This window comes from Xenopus laevis, chromosome 7L (genome assembly GCF_017654675.1).
Source record: "Xenopus laevis strain J_2021 chromosome 7L, Xenopus_laevis_v10.1, whole genome shotgun sequence".
NCBI classification, from domain to species: Eukaryota; Metazoa; Chordata; class Amphibia; order Anura; family Pipidae; genus Xenopus; species Xenopus laevis.
In genome coordinates, this window is record NC_054383.1 from 70,485,252 (window position 1) to 70,506,916 (window position 21,665).

The following is a 21,665-nucleotide window of genomic DNA, read 5'->3' on the forward strand; positions in this document are numbered from 1 at the left end:
GGGAGCAGGAAACTAGACTCTGGGGTGGCAGTGGATGTGAACTAAGACGTTGCTAAAGCTTTTGATAGAGTACTACACAGAAGGTCACTTGGCCTAGAACATTAAACCAGTGTTGTTAGTGAAGTACAGCAGGAGTCTGGCCTAAGCCCTTTGATTTTTAACTTGTGTATTAATGATCTTGAGCATTGAAACTACTATTTCAATCTTTGCCAATGATACTAAATTGTACAAAACTATAAGTTACATACAGGATCACTTTGCAAAAATTTGACTAAAATAGAAAACTTGGAAATAAACTGGCCAATAAGGTTCAACTTTGATAAGTGAAAATGTATGCACATTGGTAATGTGGTAGCATGCTGGGGGCATCCTTGATTTAAAAACATTTAGAGAATTTTGTAGAAAACAAGCTGTGTAATTCTAGGGTGTGTCATTATGTGGCTACTAAAGCAAATAAAGGGCTGCCTTGCATAATAAAGGGCATTAAATGTAAGGGATGAAAACATAATTTTGCCTCTTTATAGGTCCCTGGAAAGGTTAGAGTTGTTTTTTTCTGGAGAAAGGGCACTTGTGAGGAGACATGTATACGCTTTACAAGTGCAATAGAGGATGTTATAGATAGATGGTGTGGATTCCCCCCCCCATCCAAAGAAAGGGCATCTGCTTCATGGATTGTTGTTCATGTGTTTTTTTCTTCTGGCTAAATTGGTTACAGAAGAACACTCCTTTCTTGTCTCAATGGTTTTTGTCAATTAAAACTATTCACAATGTAATGAAGTCTTCCAGCTGGATGAACCTGATAACTTGGGCTACTGTTCCTTACAACTGTATAATGAAGTGCATTAATGCATGGAGAGTTTAGGTATAAGTGTAAATAGCTTTTTGCCAAAATAAGGTTCCAAGTCCTAAACGCGTGATTGGAGCACATCCTTGTTATATGCCTGTTTTGAGTAAAAGGAAATAGCCCATTCAATCAATGTGGTTGTGCAGTAAACACTATTAATATCTGTTCCAGCTCTGAGAAAACAGATGGTATGTAACAATGTGGAAGCAAGGAGAAATGACACATTGTCCCGTAAAGCCATATTTATTAACTTCAGAAACGCATTTTTTGAACAAGAGGTAGCCATGATGAGGTAATAAAGCTGCCGCTCAGTTGATTACTGCAGAAAAAAAACCTTAAAACTTCATAGTATAAGTGACACCAGAAACCTTGACAAAAACTTCACTGTCAAATAAGTTTCTTTTCTTCTCTTCTACATGTCTCGCTTTCTCATCAATCTATCCTCTATTGTTCAATCCCTATCCCCACACTCAAAGCTTCTATTTTTAGTTGCCTACATTATGTCGATTTTATCCCTATGGTCAGATGTGATGACTGGCATGAAATTCACTCTTTTTACCTTATTAAGATTTTTATAGAATTGTAAGCATACCCTGTAAAATGGAGTAAAGGTTACAACTGGCATCATGAAGATCGACAATGTTCCAATGCGTGTACGAATCAGTATGTTACCTTAACCTTCCACCTGCCCTGACTTGAAACCTTGTCTTGTATTCAGCCTTCTCTGCTGCCTTGTGCACTATTTGTGCCTGCATGGTCACTTTATTAAGATGGTGTATCTTAATCAAGTGACCATGCAGGCACAAATATTGCACAAGGCAGCAGCGAATGCTGAATACAAGAAAAGGTTTTATGTCAGGGCAGGTGGACAGTAGATAACGTGCAATGTCTGGGCAGGGGTCATCATAAGAAGCCAGTCTTCCACCAAAGGCAGAGTACCATCAAAATATAATTATAATTCTCCATATTAGAGACAAAAATCACACCAGTGACCTAAACATTCTCATAATCACCCACAGGAGGTCATTTGGTAAAGGGTGATGCAAAAGTCACAATCAATAAAGAGTACCAAAGTACAATCAAGTGCATATAGAGTCTCAATGCTGATTCCTAGGCTGATGTTTTTGAGGCCCTGTGGTGGCAATAGTATGGACCAACTCCAAAACAGCAAAAAGTTGTGAGTTTTCTCCAAAAAGTAAAGACCAAGGTTAAAAGTAAAAATGTAAGTAATTTATTAGGACATACAGATAACCGCCTAACGCATTTCGTGCCTACTGGGGCACTTAGTCATAGGCTATGAGTAAGCTATGAGTAAGTGCCCCAGTAGGCAGGAAACGCGTTAGGCGGTTATTTGTATGTCCTAATAAATGACTTGAATTTTTATTTATTACCTTGGTCTTTACTTTTGGGAGAAAGCTTACAACTTTTTGCTGTTTTGAACTTTTGCACCCGTGGACTGGGTGAACTGTGAATATTTTCTTTCATTAATTGCTTTGGATATTTTGCTTTTTGATTAATAATGGTACACTTACTGGCAATGCGCACCAATTTTTTTCATATTTTGATATGGACCAACTACCCCATGGAGGCAAAGTCAAAATTCTGAAGTATGCAAGAGGTCAGGACCATCAGTAGGCAAAGCAGGAAGTTTAGAATATGCTGGTTGTTGTTATTGAAAGTTCATAGGGCTCACTTATGGCCACAGATGCCAAAAAAAGAGAATACACAACCAGGCTCGGAGTCAGGCTGCTGGCACACAGTCATTGTGAGAGGGAGCTCTGCAAACACATCTTCCAACATGCAGCCAGCTGACTCCTTGGTCCTAATGTGTTGCTACTCAATTTGGGTTAATCGTGCCATTTAATTGCAATTGTAATTCTATCGTCGTGCCTTGATGACATAGTAATGCTTTATGATAATGTAATCACATACTGTTTTAGTGAATATTTTGGTTAAATGATTATTTGCCCCATGTTTCTAGTTCTGTTGAACTATAGCTTTGTTCCTAAATTTTTGAATCCTGAATTTGACTATGCCTGACTGCTGCCCCGCTCCTGACGCTCCTACAAACAATACTCACACTAACCGGCTGTCTTAGATGTGTGTAAAATCACTGGTTATGATAGAAGAGGTAATCAGCCATTTGCAATCAAAGAATATACTAATTGTAAAACACACAGGGTTCATTTACGTAATGGAATGTAAATGTTCAATTCAGTGTAGGATACTTGAGCATGTAGGTGATGTAAGACAGAAGAGAGAAAAAGCTGTGTCTAATCTTATTAACAATACTCAGGAAAGCTATGTAGGAGAGATTTATGTAGAGGAACATGTGGAATCTCGTAGCAGTACTAGAGATGTAAATATTAAATTATTACAGAATGAAGTCTGCTAGATTTATTATTTGAATTCTAGGAACCCGAATGGATTAAAATAGGGGTTTATATTTTAAGAGTTGTTTTTAGTGTCAGTATCACTTTAAAGCAGACCGCGCTGTCCGGGCCACCCTGTTCCCCAGGCTGCACGGTGACTATGGGGTTTGCTTTCGCTATTGTTACGCCACTGCTGGGGGGTGCCTAAGAAATCATTGGCATCTCCAGTGATTTTAACTTTCCTGCTCCTTTAAGTGAGTTCCCCCCCTTTTTTGCATGCAGAACTAAAATGTAAATATAGCTTGAATATTAATTTGCTATAGAAAAATTCAGAGTACAATTTCGAAAAGCATGTTAAATTTACCATAGCAAATACCCAGCCACAATACGAAATAAATATAAACAAAAATACAGCATCCACATTCTTAATATCATCAATTCTGCATCTCCTGGCACTTGAAACAGCCGCGTGTTTATGTTGGATTCTACCGTAAGGCAGGAAGTAAAGTAAATAGCTTTAGCAACCATATGTATAAAGTGATCAGGCCAGAAGTCTCAGAACCGCTTGCAGCTGTATTTATAGAAATCAAGTGGTTGAAGAGGGATGTGGTAAAAGATGTTGAGCAATTCTTAATTTACTATCCCAGAGCAGCACTTCTTTTTATTGACAGGCTAATTGTTCCTTTCTATTTGAAGAGATATGGATTTGTATTAGGAAGCCTTAGCTTCTTCCTGCTCTCGAAGCATTAATCCTGGGCATGCTTTATTCAGGACATGGTCACATTTTTTTTAATTCCTCAAGGTTAAATACATTTAGTAACATTTTGGGGTCTTGACTCTGTATATGGGATTTTTAAAAGAGATGCAACCCTTTTACCCAACTCAATCCTTGTCATCAGTTGAAAAAAACATTTGTCTGAGGATAAGGCTTTCATTTTTAAAATGTCAGTTTATACATTTGTAGTTAGTATAGTATTAGACTATGTGCCAAGAGGGCACAGGAAACTTCATGCATAATATGTTCATCTAATCTTCGTGAATTTTGTAGATATTTGTTAATAAAGATGCCCTAATAAAATGTGACAATTTTGTACCTTAGTGGTAGAGCAATCATTTTTGGTTTGCAGGAACAGTTTTTGACACTATATATAACAATTTCTTGATTATTACAGTGTTACAAAAATAGTTTAAATTTTGCCTAGGACATCTCCTGTTGACTTCTACATTACCTTGCAAGCTTTTAGATGCCAAAGTTTTGTATCCAATTTTTTTGGGACAGATTTACTAAAGGGTGAAGTGGCAGTCGCTAGCAAAAAAATTGCCAGAAATCTCATCCACAGGGACATTGACAATTTACTAACAAGTCTAGATGACAATTTGCTAGCAAAAGAGACCATCAATAGCATAGTCTGGCGCCCTATCACCAGGCAAATTTCTTACTAAAGTCAGAATTTTACAGAACGTTACCCCTTTCAACAGAGTTTGCTTCGCCACTTTTGATCTAGAGAACTGATAAGATGAAGCTACATCTTCCTCAATCTTATGTCAGTGACATCATGTCCTGTATGCTGAAAAGTCATAAAAGTTCTAAAAAACACTGGCGTTTTTTCTTATTTTGTGGGATTGCATTCAAAAGTTCTAACTATTAAAGATTTTTGTCTTAACATTTTTTTAACCATTTCAGGGTCATGCCACATTTGTTTTAGGGTGGGCTTGTGTCATTTGAGGATCTCTTTTGTCTTTATTATGCTTCCTTGGACATTTGTAATAATAAGTGGCCACTTCAAGCCACCCCAGTCTGCCTTCTTTATGTTCAGCCACTCTCGCCTGACGCATTTGCGCTATTGGGCGCTTCATTAAATCAGAGCTTCCTGTATAACAAGTTTACAGATAACAGATACTATACCTGTACTATAAAACCAAGCTGGTAGAGTAATTTTGTATTCAAGTATGACTATATACACAAATATATAGTGCATACAAGAGAAAAATGGTTATGCAGACACCACTTGAAAGTATATACTGTTGATCTCTAATACATCTGCTAGTTTCATAGAAAAAAGTGTCTGAGAGAAGACAGATCTTTAGATGCATGTCCATTTTAAGTCCATGAAGTTGTCCAGGAAGAAACATGAATTCAATTTGGTTATACATACACACACATATATATATATAGCCAAATCATGCTGATCCAATTGTCCTGTCCTCAAACTGCATTATAGCAATAATTGTATGCAGGAATTATATGTATTAATTATCCTGATGTAGAAGATTAATACTGGGCTTTCAGACATAGCAGGTCCCTTGGAAAAAACACTTTATGTATAAGAATTAGGGTAAATGAACAGGCAGATATGCCCCATGTGCCGATTTGCAATATTGATATATGCACATCTGCAAATTTGTATGAAGCAGAACACCAGCAAGAGTTTGCCATGCTGGGAAATTTGCAATAAATTCTGTATAAACAAAAAGCCTTAGCTTTCAAAACTTTTTAAAATACAAAGGGGTTAATACAACCCTCCCCTGCTTCGTTAGCTTTTTCTGTCACTGTGTTTCTTCCTCTGCTCTTTTCTCTCCTGCATTCATTGTGCTTTAGAACCCCATTGAGACTGCTGTAAAACCTTTCATCAGTGCTGATTTTCTCTGAGAAGCCTAGCTCCCTATAGTCAGTCTGGTATTGTCCCTTTTGTCCTTAGATATGTAGTGACAGGAATCAGACAAGAATGAGGCATAGACTTCCACAACCCACTGGGCTCATGAAAACAAACCAATATAAGAGGCAGGTGCCTGGTCCAGCAAAGAGCACGCCCAAGGTGCAGTTGCCAGAAATGGTACATCGCACAAGGGGTGCTGCAGGGCAAGACTGCAGTTCTCTGGCTTGAGCTGTGCTTGTCGAAACTCTACAGAACCTCTCTTGGATCACCTTGTCTCTGCTTCATTTATGAATACTCAGGGCCATTAGTTTAATCCCAGGGCTGGAGATCTTTCAGTGCTGCCAAGAGGGATATATAAGGTACAATCCAAAAAGCACAGATTGAGAGAGATAAGCGAGACTGAGAGGCAAGGAAATATAGTGTGCATGTGGGATTCTTGGCAGTCTGTTTAAACAATATGTCTTTGCACTAGTCAATTGTTTGACATTGAACAGGCATCAAGCCTGCAAGTTTGATGGGGCCAGAGAGAAAAAAAGACCTCTAGGTTGATCGAAGCATCGAGCTGTTGTTAAACTACTACTAAAAAATATACTGAAAAAGTCAAACAATTACTATAAAATGTGTTATGTTTTAGCTATGTTATTGTTTTGCAACTTAGATTTTGTTAATAACATTTTTTAAGCATGCAGATGTGTTTTACACATTGTTGATTCCCTGGGGGTTCTATCCTAAAGCCAACCCTAAGAGGCAGATTTGTTATGTGGTTGAAAAAAACAGCGGAATAATTTGCCTCACATTGCTGTGTAAAAAACAGCGTCAATTTTTTTTTATGTGTTTTTACTTTGAGCAACTTCTGCAGGAACTGACTTAGAGGTCTGAAGCAATGTAAAATAACGGTGGCAAATCTGGCATTCACATATTGTAAAATAAACATGCCTTTTCTAAATTTGCAATTTATTTTACACCGCTTTTTACACAGTTTTTTTTGGCAAATGTTGTTTTACACACCATAATAAATAGGCCCCTAAGAGTAGCATAATGCAGACAATCTTCCATAAATTCCAAACGAGCAAGAATTCTATAACAAATCCTCATTGAAGCTCGTGAAAGCTTAAATGTTTTTGTGCTGCACAAAGCATATTTATATAAGGCCATAAGATATAAAGGTGAGGCAAGATCTCTAAGATTGGTTTTTGCTTATTCCCATCAAATACAGTTTCTGTTCATTTCCAATAAGTGCCTCATAAGCAAAGGAACTGATGGAAACAGTCAGTGTCGGACTGGCCAATGGGATAACAGGAAAACTCCCGATAGGCCCAGGTGTCAGTGGGCCCTCTTGCTTCTAACTATTTGGCCTATTTCATGGTCATTCCCTATTTTTTATGGGACAAAAATGGAAAAATACAGTATGTAGATATAAAAGCCCGGGAGAATAAAGAGGTTGAGTGAGGAGGGAGGAATAATAGTTTGGAAAGTTGTCCCATGGTTTTCTGGTGGGCCCATGGTCAAAGGTTTTCTGGTGGGCCCCTGGCACACCAGTATGACACTGGAAACAGTGGAAAATTAGCACAAGAATCTGTAACTGTTTTGTTAGAATATGCTCTTTCATTGCATGGCAACTTTCATTTCATATTTCGAGGTTTGTTATCCCTTGAAATAAGTTTCATAATTGTGCATTTTTACAGGCCAATTAAAGTGGTGTTTTACCTTAAATTTAACTTGTAGCATCTTCTAGAACGGCTAATTCTAAGCAAACTTTTCAAATGGCCTTCATGTTTTTTATACTTTTTGAATTATTTGCCTTCTAGTTCTGACAGATTTGACCTTTCAAATGGGGTCACCTCATCCAAAAAACAAATTCTCTGTGAGGCTACACATTTTTAGTTAAGGCTTCTTTTAATACTCATTCTTCTATATAGTCCTTCTCGTATTCATAGTTCAGGCTCTCATTCAAATCAGTGCATGGATGCTAGGGTAATTTGGACCCTAGCAACCAGATTACTGAAATTGCAAACTGGGGAGCTGCTGAATAAAAGGCTAAATAGCTCAAACACCACAAATAATAAAAAATGAAAACCAATTGCAAATGTCAGAATACCACTCTCTACATCATACAATATAAAAGTGAACAAACCATTTATCGAACTTTAAGGAATAGACAAGGCTCGTACAATAAAATTCCAAAATTGCTGTATGGTTTGGTGACTTAGTTGAATTGTCATTATTACCCTGGAATATGGAGAACAGGGCAATATTAACCTATCATAGAAAAAAGTAAAACTAACCTAGGGCAGTACAGTGTAGAAGTGAGAGGCAAAACTAGAATTGTGGATTTTAAAGATAGAATAGAGAGCTGATGTAGCATGAGATATGTACAAATGATTACTCTTAGTAAATGGCAGTATGTGTGCTCTAAGAAAGGCTGAACGTATACATGTAATCATATGTATATAATATGTATATCACCCTTGGGATGTGTAGATTTTAAGGAATTTAGGCCTTAGTTGCACTACAGATTTTCATGCAACTGATATGACCAGGTTGCTTAGTAACCTTGACTTTTGATGAGGAATTTGAGTAAATTATAGGGGACACAGTGATCCAGCAGTTAGTTCTGCATTTTCTTCTAGGCCATTACTATGAGACATATGAAATTATCACAGTCTTCTGGCAAATCAGTGACAATTTAGGTATTCTCTACACAGGGACCTGATGTACAACCATATGATTGAATTGTAAGTTGAGCACAGGGGCTGCTTGCCTTTCTCCCAAGAATTTTACCTATGCTTGACATAAATCTCACTGTAAGCTTTACAGGATAAAAGGTGTTCTGCAGAAATAATTATCACAGAGGATATGTTAAGTACTGAATTCCCCAAATCTCATGACAAATTATTAACACTGATATACAAGATACCTTCACAGACACTGACCCAGTAGTGCTGATGCTGCAGTTTTATTTTTGTCCTTGAAAACCTGTACCAAGACACTGCACCTTCACCAAATCAGCATAACGAAAAGGAAAATATACACTATCCCCAAGTCTCTTGAAACAGGTGGTCCCCAAGGACCATAAGACAATAGCAGTAACTATAGGTTTCGCCTGCAGGAAGCTATCCTATCACTAAATGAAATCTACTTTTACTCTCATTTTAACTGAATTATATCAATCATTTCTGCCAAGCCTAGAAGTGCTTCCATTTTGTCTCACTTTGTTTACATCTGATTTATCTTCATTTCTGCCACAGGCTTCTTCAAATAATCCCTTTGGATAATAATGTTTATCTGGCAGTCTAGGAAAACATTGTTCTTATAGAGTATTGGGGGGGGGGGTTAATTCTCTTTAGTAGAGTAAGAGCTTTTAAGGTAATATCAAATGCACAAATATCTTACTGATATTTGTGGTTTATTGCTTTTCACGTGAAAATGTTATCAAAATCTACTGTCTCAATAACCCTGCTCCATTCTCTTTCTAATGTTCAAACAGATCACATGGTGCACAGTTAAATTGTGAGGAAATAATTATACAACTACACATAAAAAGTGGACTGTATAAGTCCCAACATTTTTAAATTGAGTTTGTTCAGAAGATCCACACATTAATGTAAACAGATTAAGCAGATCAGTCAAAAATAAAACAGTTGACAAATTATATTTGTGAATTAGTAACTTTTGTACAAAAAATTTAAACCCAAATCTGCTGAGCATCAGATGCCTATTTATAGTTACAGTACCGGACAGCTTTCTAGGGAAAAAAACAGCAGTAAAACAAAAAATGGCCCAATAATAGATAAGGCAATTTTTTTTGAGTCCACAGTTTGAAACTGACATGGGTAGTAATTGCAATAATCCAAACCTTTGCCTGTATGAATGTATATATAACATGATTTACATGGATTTTCAGCAATGTACAATTTTACAATGCAGAAAAGTACACACATAGAAGACAAGTATTATACATAAGTATAATATATATATAGATTAAGTGCCATGAGGAAGAGCATAGTAGGAAGGATGTCCCTGCTCCATACAACTTACATTCTGAGTAGGTGGATACCTATGCTGATACCACTATGCTAATTACCTAAAATGCGAAGGTGTGTCTCTGCAGCCGAATGCTGACAAAGTTTCGCTAGCATAAATTCGTCAAAAAAAGAGAACTTTTTTTTCCTAGAGAACTTTCGCTAACATTCGTTCCTGCCTAGCGAACATTCATATAGGCCATATATGAATATTATAGATGTTGGTGCAAATGCTTGAAGTGGTCACTTATTATTAAAAATGTCAAAGGAAGCAAAATAAAGACAAAGTACATCCTCTAATGCCCTAGACATGCGCCCATCCTAAAACAAATGTGTCATGCCCCTCAAATGGTTAAAAAAAAAATGTAATAGTTATGATTTTTAAAGACAATCCCGCTTTAAAATATGAAAAAACAACAGTGGTTTTTTATCATTTTTATGAATTATCGGCATACAGGATATGATGTCACTGATATAAGATTGAGGAGGATGTAGCTTCATCGTATCAGTTCACCTGGTCTAAGCTGGCGAAGGAAGAGGTAACGTTCTGTAAAATTCGCACTAGTTCTGGTCGCACTAGTGAATTTGCAGCGTAATGATCGTTCGTAGTGATGGGCGAATTTGTCCTGATGCCCGTCAAAATGGGCACCGGCATCAAAGTTGATGCCGGCACTCATTAAAGTCAATGGGAGTCCGTTAATCGTTGCCGGTGTCGAAAAAATTCAGATGCCGGCATCGGAACTGGCGCCGGCATCAACATTTTTCAAGGCTGGCAAATTCATTTATTCAGTAGCAGCAAAAAGCGCAAATTCACCGCAAGTTTGCACCTGCCGAATAAATTCGGCCATCACTAATCGTTCGCCTGATTGAATGTTTTTTTGGCAGTAGGGTGTGAAACTTTGTTAGCCATGTACTCTTTTACTAGCTAATTGTCCTCTATGCCTGTTAGTAAATTGATCAATTCTCCTGCAAATGGGATTTCTGGCGAATTTTCACTAGTAACGACCACTTTGCCCCTTTAGTAAATGTCAATGAGAAAAGTGTTGTGTGATGTGTAATATGTAGTACAGGGAAAGGAAAAGTTAAATTATTGCCTGGCAAGATGCTATTAACTATTTGCAAACATGGGTTAATCGGCATAATGAACTTAGAATTGAACTTGCTGTCTTTATAAAGAGACTATTACCGGCATACTGTACCTACAGAAAGTCGCATGTAGTTTATAAAGAGAAGGCAATCTGCAGACTGTACCTAAAAGAAGGCAACTGTCTTTTTCAAAGAAAATAATCGGCATTCTATGCCTAAAAGAGAAAGCTGTCCTTCTAAACATCATCCTAGCGGTGTACTGTGCCTAATAGTCAGGAGCTGCCTTTGGAAAGAGGAGTGAATGGTCATACCGTACCCAGTAGAGAAGCGGCATGGAGCTGTGTTATGTTAAGTGAAACCAATCCGTACGCAGTAACTAATAGAAGGAGCTGTCCACAGCTATGGGTTCTGAAACGTTAGCACTGAGGGAACGGTGTCCATGGTCTATTGTCACCTGCACAGTCTCTCACTGCGCTCTTGTGCTCAGTCTGTAGAGGGTGGTTGTTGCTGATAAAATATTCACTTTAGACATGTATGAGAGCCCCCACCCCTCCTCCGCTGCAAAACCTCTTTTGTGCCAATAACGGTAGTAACAATGACTAACTGATGGTCTTAAAAAGTTTGGCATCAACCTGACACAGCGGGTTGCCCAGTGGTGTTTAATATTATGAATTCTTAACGCTACAGAATCAAAATAAATAAATTGCCCACCAGGCATTGCATATTAAACTTCTCAGGAGTAACTGTCAGGACAGTGGAAAGAGTGAATACGTGCACAACGGGCGCAAATGGGCACTAGGCTAAATCACCCTCCAAAAGTGCTAAATGCACTGGGCTGATGCCTGGTGTAGAGAGAGAGGCACGGAGAGGAAAGAAGTAGCAGAGCGGGGAGGGGAGCAAGTAGAGAGAGTAAGAGAAAGGAGGGACGGAGAGAAGGAGGAGAGGTAGAGGGAGGGAGGCAAGAAGAGACAGGGCAGCTACAGAAGAGTGCGGATCCCGGGGAGCTCCGGATCAGTTTATATCCCTAGAGATCGATCCAATAGCTCAGATCAGAGCCTGCCCGGAAAATCCTACGCCTGTTTTGGGGATGCTCTGGGGGTAGAGTCCGCAGGAAGCTCAGACTGTGTTGTTGGGGGGCAGGATGGGGTTCGCCCCCTGGAGGTGGCTGTTAGCCCTGTGTCTCAGGTTGATCTTCCTTGTACCCGCAGGAGTGCCGGTGCGCAGCGGGGATGCCGGCTTCCCTAAAGCCATGGACAACGTGACGGTTCGACAAGGGGACAGCGCCATCCTCAGGTAAGGGAACTTTTATGGGGTTACGTGCTGTATCATCTTATATGAATGGTTGGATCACCTACTTGGTTATATGTGTGTGCCAAAAAACATACGAAATGCTACGCTTTTATAGGAATGTGTTTGTAAACTGATTACACAGAATGCGTACTACCAATAAAGCTGTGCAACAGGGGCGCAAAGGTTCATGCATTTAATAGGCGCAATGGAATTATTTGTCTAGGTCTCGGTCTGTCTGCACTTACATTATGTCTTGGTTGAAATACCCAGAATAACATACGCATTCACCTGTTTATGTGTAAACATATTTCAGTTAATTGGATTTGGGACGTAATTATGTGGGAGATGCCAGAGAGCTTCATAAATGGCAGATGCCGTGTGAAAGTGAACGGTCTAGTCAGTGAAACTGCCGATTTCATGCTTAACAGGGGTCTGCACCCCAAGAATGGCAGTTGGGAGGGGTACAGTGCCATGAGTGTAATAGTAAGATACTCACAGCTATGCATTACCTGTCTGACTAACACAAATCCATAAATGCAGACATTGTGTCCGCTCAGACGTTGCTTGTAATACATAAAATGCATCCATATTCTTCTGTCTGCGCCTAGAAACATAAAGACTGAGATAGGACAGAGTCAACAAGTGCAACCTGCGCAACGATTTCCACCACCAGTTCTGTTATTGAACAGACATTCTTTGCATACACAGCGAAGCCCAGCAGCGCTTAACATAAAACTATAGCAGCAGAGACTGTATCAGAGTGGGCACAGGGGGGTTTGTAGCCACTGAAAAATCGAGAGAGAAGAAAGGTGAGGGCATCAGGTCCCCTAGGAGTAGATCAGGACTGGCAGCATGGTTAGGGGGTGAAATGAGCAGTCGGAGAAGGAAAACTGGATTAGGATGGGAGAGAATTCTCACTATGTATGCTTTGTCCTATGGAAAGCAGTATAGATGTGCCGCGATAAACTACACGCTATGCAAGTATATGTGTGTTAATGGTGCACAATAAGACAAATGCCCTGCGTATACAAGAATGGAAATCATGGCCCAGCCTTTTGACTGCCCGACCGTCTGTGTCGTGTCGCATTTGTGCCGGCAGAGGACACTGTTGCCGCAAATCCTGAAACAAAGCGACAACTGTGATGGTACGTGGAGTCCTCTCCTCCTCCTCCTTCTTCATGTATCGGCATTTCTGACCATTTCCTGCCCGTATTCGCTGAACGGAAAGTAAAACGCAAGTTGACGTGTTGTTCACCTTCCATTTCTGACTGCAAAATCGACTTGTCATCAAGACATAGTTATCGATCCCTATTACTCCCCGTTACTATCACTTTACAATCTCGAATACTTTGCAAACATTCACTTTACATTTTACCTAAGCGCAGATTTTCTTATTATTCTTAAATCCAAAAATATTCTGCTGAGTTGCACATTGTCCTGCCTGCGGGCAACTATAGTGTTGTTAATACAAGACCCTTCCAACCTCAAATAGGCAGAGTTACCACCATTGCCCTGAGGGGCAAACTGTAGTGTTTCAACTAGTGCAGAAATATACCTTGCAATTGCACCCCTCTAACATCTGCTGTTGCACATCTACAACTTCCACCAATTGGACAGAACTAGTCAAACAGAAAGTATTGACTTTCAGCAGAATCTGCCTGAGAATGCTTGGGTATGTAGCAATCAACAGCACCCACATGAACCTTGCTTTGGCCATCTATAATGCATTTCATTGCTATTCAGCAAATAGCTGTGCCCATTAAAATATTTTACTACAAATAAGCCTTATGAACGCTGACATATCTGCATAAATAGGCCCAAGTTAGCCCTTATTACAGGAGAACATCAAAAATCATCTTTCTTGGGTTACAGTTCCTCGCAAGTCAGTGGATGTGCAGACATATAGCTAAGTATGAGCTGTTGTTTCATATGTTTCTGCAACATCATTATGTGGAAACAAGTAACATATAGCAGGTAGCCTTTGTCTTGTATGAAAATATTAATATTATATAACTATTTTCTTACTGACAAATGGCCAGTGCTTCCTTTCCAGTTCAATAAACTATCTTTGTTGTCTATCGGTATCTGTTCAGTAAAATGCTTAGGCTACATATGTGAATCTGGGCAGATGACCTTAGATGCTGCTCCTTGCTGCAGGCCCTGCTATATTAAATTTTACTGCCCCCTTAACTGATGCGTAAAAGAAGCAAGGAAGCTTTAGAATACAAGGAGAGCAGCGGTAAGAAATTCACAGCCAATCGCCCCTTCCTAACCTTATACTCAGTCTAAGCGTATTGAAAGGGACATGTGAGTAATCCCATGTGTGATGCACAGAAATAGGAATTACACCAAGTCTCACTTGGAAACAGGGGCTAAGTGACAGATTTTGACAGGAAATACAGAATGTCACTTGCTCAGATAGCAACTATCAGTAATTCCCAGATGTCTTCTGCATGAACACGAAATGCAAAGAATTGTAGTTCTTCACTGGGCATTTGCCTCCTACTCTGCTTATTTATACTTATATATTCCTTACCCTGGTGATCGTAAAGGAAACAACTGCTTTCCCTTCTACTGAGTCTTGTGCTTTGTAGCAAAAACCTGCTTGCTACCTTGTTGTTTTGATATGAATAAAGTTAAAAAAATTAAAACCAATATTTCTATAAAGAAATTCAAAATGTAAAAGCACGTAACAGGTGGCATAACTACTCCCATGCTTTGCATTAATACAGAGTATACATTGTGTCTCATGCTCACTGCTGTTTTGTATCATTTGCAGAGTCTGGGAGTAGGAAACAGCACATTTTATAAATAGAACAATAATGAATTCAAAACACTTGTCAGTGCTTGGCAGTGCTATGTACAATTCTGTCTTATTCAAATGCTTGTTTTTTGCCCATGCTGTAGACACACTGGTACACCCTAGCGGGGCAGGCGCCCTAGCTTTTACTTTAGAATTATAGTAGAAAAAAGATAGGACACTAATGGTTATAGAATATAAGGCACTAAGTTTGCCTAGGTGCAGTATCATTTAGCAATCAATCGACAGGAAGTGTTTACTGGTCACCTGTTTAAAAGCAAACATCTTATTGGTTGCTATGGGTTACTGCACCTGGGCAAACCTAGTGTCTTTTATTACATATATAGATATACAGTAGGTGTTTAAGATTGTTTAGCTGATTACTTATTGAGTATGTATCAATTTTTAAGGGAAATGAATAGCTCTGGAACATATTTATGATGCTTTGTTAAAAAGTGATTCCATTTTAAACATCAAGTGATATTTGCGATACAAGTGGTACAGGTTACTTGCTGACATCTGGTACTGCAACCAATAATGTCAGATCTGTTTTTGGAAAATTGTTTTCTGCAATGAGTTTTGATTGGAGAATATATGACAGAGGCTTCTCCTGTTCTAAGTACAGACTACAATGTTCCTTGAACAGAGCATCTCACCTTTAGCTTTCATTTAAAGTGAATTAATCTTGTAAATTGACCTACAGTATGCTTCATTCTGGGATTAACCCGGACACCAGCTGGGGGCAGATTCACTAAGCTCGAGTGAAGGATTCGAATGAAAAATACTTCGAATTTCGAAGTATTTTTTTGGTACTTCGACCATCGAATTGGTTAAATTCGTTCGAATTCGAACGAAATCGAACGAATCGAAGTAAAAATCGTTCGACTATTCGACCATTCGATAGTCGAAGTACTTGCCCTTTAAAAAAAACTTCGACCCCCTACTTCGGCAGGTAAAACCTACCGAAGTCAATGTTAGCCTATGGGGAAGGTCCCCATAGGTTTGCTAACCTTTTTTTGATCGAAGGATTTTCCTTCGATCGTTGGATTAAAATCCTTCGAATCGTTCGATTCGAAGGATTTAATCGTTCGATCGAACGAAAAATCCTTCGATCGATCGAACGAACGTTTAGCGCTAAATCCTTCGACTTCGATATTCGAAGTCGAAGGATTTCAATTCGAGGGTCGAATTTCGAAGTATTTTTAACTTCGAAATTCGACCCTTAGTGAATCTGCCCCGAGCTCAGGTGTAGTTCCCAAACCTTACTTACTGTAGGTCAGCAGTGTTAACCGATTTATGTTTTATGAAGAACCCTCTTTTGGGGCCCTAGCATTCTGCTGCAGTACTGACCATCTAATTAAACTTGACCTCTCCCCTTTCCCAACCAGTATTGGACTAGGGTACTTGGGTCCATCCATAGTACTAAATTTTAATGGTCCCCATGCCCAGGCCTCAACATCAGTTAGTGGTAACTGATGCCTGTCTGTGAAAATGCAACAGGGAGTGGTGAAAAAGGACTGACTGCAGTTCATAAATATTTGTTTATATTTGCTAGCAGGCTGCATGTTCTAGATGTTTAGCTCTATTCTGTTATCTTATGCCTGGACTTATGTACATATAGTTTGAATATGCTGACTGTTGAACTTTGAACCTGCCTAGAACCTCTCTGATTCTCATGTTGCCAAGTCCCAATAGTCCTAGAAGTAAATTACAGCAAAATGGCCAATGCCTCACACTGCTTTATTCTTCTTGTTTTGCTCAACTTCTTTACTATTGCTTATATGTCCTCTCCCTTCTTTTCCCTTAATTTCTGTGCTTTCATCTACCCCTTCTTTTCACATCTCCTCTATGTTGCTTTCCCTTTCTCCTCTAATTCACAGCCCCTCTGCACTCTCACCCATGCTTACTGGCCTTATTTTTTATTTTTATTTTTTACTTGTTATCCTCCCTCACAGTCCCCATTTCTTCTACCCTTTCCTGTTCCTTATTTCCTTGCTGATGTTAGTTTCATATTTCCCATTACCTCATTTTGATGTCTAGCACCATTTAATTTTATACACACCCATTTTACTCTAAAAGAGCACAGCACACACATTCTTCATTAAAAGTATACTTCTTCTGTGCCTGATGGGCCTCAGCAAGTATACAAACTGGGGATACATGTAAATACAGAATGGCAAAACTGTACAGCAAGCAGACACAGTAAAAATCTTCCTCATTCCTTACCTGCTTCTCTTCTCACTCATAGAAAAGTATTATGTAGCTTCCATATATTGATACATTTTCTGGAAAATGTCTATTCCGATGAGCAGCAAATGTTCGCATAGAAGCGAAAGATGATACAGGTATGGACGGAGGATAAATATAGATATTTATTGCATCATCCTGTTGTGCATTTTTGCCATTGTTCCACGCCCCCTGCAGTTTGGATACCTATGCTGGGGTCCACAAGGACTAGGGCCTGTCAAGATTTTTTTCCCAGTATCTTGGTGGTCCAGTCCGGTCCTCACAACCTAGCAAACATGCTAGTTAATTTAGTTTCAGAAAAAAAACACCTGCCTTCTATACTTTATTGTTCTTCCTAAGTAATTGCATTGGAATTAGGAATATTTTGCACTGGTCAGGCCACTAAAATACCACATATGTGTTTAGTTGTAGACTGACAAAACCGATCTTCACTCCAAAACTTGATGCAAATAAAAAAGTAGTTTTACTCAACAAAAAAGAAACATCACAAGGGATAGCCATGGGGGGGGGGGCATGTGCCACCTTTTCTGTATGTATCACTGCCTGGCTTCAGCAGAGCTGCATACAATGACAACCACAACTGTATGAGATGAGAGCGCATTAAGTGCTGTTTGTCAGCAGCAAGCACAACTCATGAGAGAGGGCAAGTGCATTATGGGTAAAACATGGCTCTTTGCACCTATTTTATGTACTTTGTACCTATTCCCCTTTCCCCCATAAATTAGCCCTAAGAAGCTTGACTGGTGCCCAGAGTAAGCAAATAAGCAACATCTTTATATTTATTCATTCCCAGATGCAACAAATATCAAGATACTGTATCTTGAAGGGTTAGACTAGGGCAGCCTAGAGAGTGTGTTAATTTTATTACCATGGTAACAAGCAGATTTTGGCACCATTTTATAACACTTTTGGGGAGGTAAAAAACAGGATTGCTGTGTACACTTTACATTGTTTGTTTGTCCTTGAATAAGGTCACACTATGTGAACGAAACATAGGATTTTCAAATAAACACATTTAGATTTTTTGCACAAGATGTAATATGTTTCCTATATGTACGTTTTTTGGTAAATTTTGCTGACACACAACATACTGTAGCAAGGCTGACACACATACTATTAAAATTAACTGCTAACATATTTAGTTGGGTAGGTGTCATACTACATGACTTAGCTATTGTATAACATATATCAATGGCTGCCACAGAACAAATGCTATATCTTATACGTTCCATTCCATTAAGTAATGTTAATTTCTAAAAAACTTTATTCACCATACTACATAGCAAGGCTAAAGTCTTACATGTACAGATATAAAATCCTTTATCAAAAAATCCAATATCCAGAAAGCTCAGAATTCTGGAAAGGTTGTCTCCCATAGACTCTATTATATTATAATAATTTTTTTTTTAAATGATTTCCTTTTTCTTTGTAGTAATGAAAAAGTACATTGTACTTGATCCCAACTAAGATATAATTAAGTTTTATTGGAGGCAAAACAATCCTATTGGGTTTAATTAATGTTTAAATGATTTTCTAGTAGAATTAAGGTATGGACATCCAAATTACATAAAGATCCCTTACCGGCAAACCCTAGGTCCCGAGCATTCTGGATAACAGGTCCCATACCTGTACTACTACTTGTAACATAGAGTATATAAGTGCCACACTGCATACAGTAGCAAGGCTAATTTATATAAAGAAATACAGTATATATATATATATATATATATATATATATATATATATATATATATATATCTCTAGGGGGCAGATTTATTAAGTGTCAAATTGAAAATTATAATTTTTCGATTATTTTTTTTTGGTCAAAACTGTCAAATTCGACTAGGGATTTATTCAACTTCGATTTGGGTTTTTAAAAAAATTCAAATTCAATTTTCGAGATTTATCATGCTGTGGCGCTTTAAGAACTCAACTACTTTTAAATTAAAATTTTCAGGTCGACTTAATTCATCCGAGTTTGAAAAATTAGATTTTTTTAATTAATTTTGATTGGTCGAATTTCGAATTTATGGGAGTTTAGGGTAGTTTTTTAAAAACACATATGAATTCAAGATTCGACCTTTGATAAATGTGCCTCCAGGTGTTATGCCACATAGAAATAATTTCTTATAAGCCAGTTGGTTTTTTTGTCATCATACCTTCTTTTTGTGTTCCATCGTTTGCAACACAATAACACTATAATATCAGGAAATGGTCAGCCAAATCATTTCGGACCTCCAGTGGCTGGCTAGCACAACGTTTATTAGAAGTGACCAAATTATAGCTCATGTGTCATTAACTTTAAAACAATGAGGTATTTAATCATGTAAGAAAAAATGAAAACCTTCTATAAATTTGCTGTGGTTATGGGGTCAATAGCCAAACCTGTACTTCTGTTTCATCAGTCAGCTGTTGGGACATCAGTAGACAAAAGGTGTCATTTATAGTGATAGGTGAATAAATTTGGCAGGTGTGAATTCGCAGAACATTTTCTGCGTTTCACCGCCGGCAAATAAATTCACAAAACTTCCTTGAAAATTCAAAAAAACATCAAAAAACATTTTTTGGCAAATTGAAATGTGAGAAATTTACTTAGACCCTTGATACAAAAACATACCCCTTAATATTTATTCAAAAAAAATCTTACCAGTCCGGGGTCTGACTGCACTTTGCACCTAAAGTTGAATAAAAAGTCAAGTGCAAGGTGCAGACCACAGTGTTTTGATAGGGTCAAGGCATCATTGTCCTTACTGCCTAACATAGGCAACGACCCCCCCCCCCCCATGAATACTGGGCTGCCAAATGCTTCTCAACAGAAATGCAGAGACCAGCAGCAATTCAAAACATGGAGCAAAGTGCAAAACATGGCAGATTGTTTTTTACACTGTACTAAATCACTACTAGAGTCTCGATAAATGCATTGATACACAGATAGATTGACAGGCAGAATCATTTAAAATTTCAGCAGATATAAATTCACTATCCATTACGTCTATGTTTCTGAAATATTGATATGTTAAAACATACTGCAAAAATTCCAGTATTCAAAAGACCCAAGAAAGCCTGTTTCTGCAATATTTTGCATTTTTACTGCATGAGGTTATGGATATAGGGATGCCAAGTCTGCAGCAATCTCACGAGAGCAGTATATCCATGCATGTATAAAGGAGGTGCAATTATACCCTCTGTGCTTTGTAGGAGGGAGTCACTTGGCTTCCAGTAATTGCATAGCTCTATCACATCCGAGCACGTGATATCCTATCATGATAATGTTTATTGGTGCTACAGCTGATGTTTAACTTGTCAGTTTGACTTTTGATAGTTGTAATTACAGACCTTGGTGTCTCCCCAGTGAATTCAGTGGCTGCAACTGGTTGAAAACTGGAGGTGTTTCCAGAGCATCCATGATTCAGCTGTTATAATGAGATTGAATGTGATATTTGTTATTAACTATGTCAGTGCTTTAAATGACAATGCTGATATATTTATACGTAACAGTACCATGTTTACACTCAGGTCTCACTGACCTGATCTTCAACTTTTTCATATACCATAATATTCTATGAATGGGTACCTAGATCATAATAGTAATAATAGTATATAACTTCTGTATTTAAAGTCTACTTATACTGTGTAATCTAATGGAAATGCACCACCTTGACTGTCTTCCAACAGTTAAATCTTTATTGTACCATTTAAGTAGGTTGATACAGAAAAAATACATATTTAAAAATGTGCCTTTAAGTTATTTTTCAGCCATTCTACAATTTTTCTTGTCTCGTTTTGCTTACGATTGTGTTATATATTAGTTACCTGCGTCATCATTTTCTTTATTCGGTGATTTTTTCCCTTATAATTTGTAGTACTGCATCTATATGCTGAATCAATACATTTTTGTGCAGAGGAAAAAAAACACAAACACAAAATCAGGTTTTTATGGGCTATTTCTGATGTTCAGATTTGTTTTAGCACATTTTCTGCTGTTTGTATGGGTAATGGATTCCTCAGCCACATCTGGCTTCAACATAATATTAAATCCTAAAACAAGCAGTTACAACAGGATGGATACTGAAATGAAAATCACATTTTTCACATATTTCAAGAGCATGAGGTTTCCTTATCAGAACAACTATGGCTTATTTTACTCATTTTCATAAATGTTTGTATATGGGTAATTAAAACTCCTTAAATCCAATGATTTATGCTATTGGAAACTGTATGTTGCATTGTCAATGTACAGTAATTAAAAGATAGCTGGACCCTCTAGTTGTTAATAAACTACAACACCCTGTATGTGGAAAGTCACATACTGCAATTTATGAAAACCAGACTATATTTATCTTGTTC

General features: G+C 38.1%; 1 protein-coding gene across 2 annotated transcripts in view; it reads left to right on the forward strand.

Annotated features, from left to right (window-relative positions):
* Positions 1-21,665, forward strand: part of LOC108696379 (opioid-binding protein/cell adhesion molecule homolog) — a 561,527-nt gene that overhangs the window by 306,547 nt on the left and 233,315 nt on the right. For both annotated transcript variants that reach the window (XM_018225685.2, XM_018225686.2), the window contains exon 2: positions 12,190-12,274. In XM_018225685.2, coding sequence (XP_018081174.2) covers positions 12,190-12,274 — 85 coding nt within the window. The remainder of the gene's footprint in view (positions 1-12,189; positions 12,275-21,665) is intronic.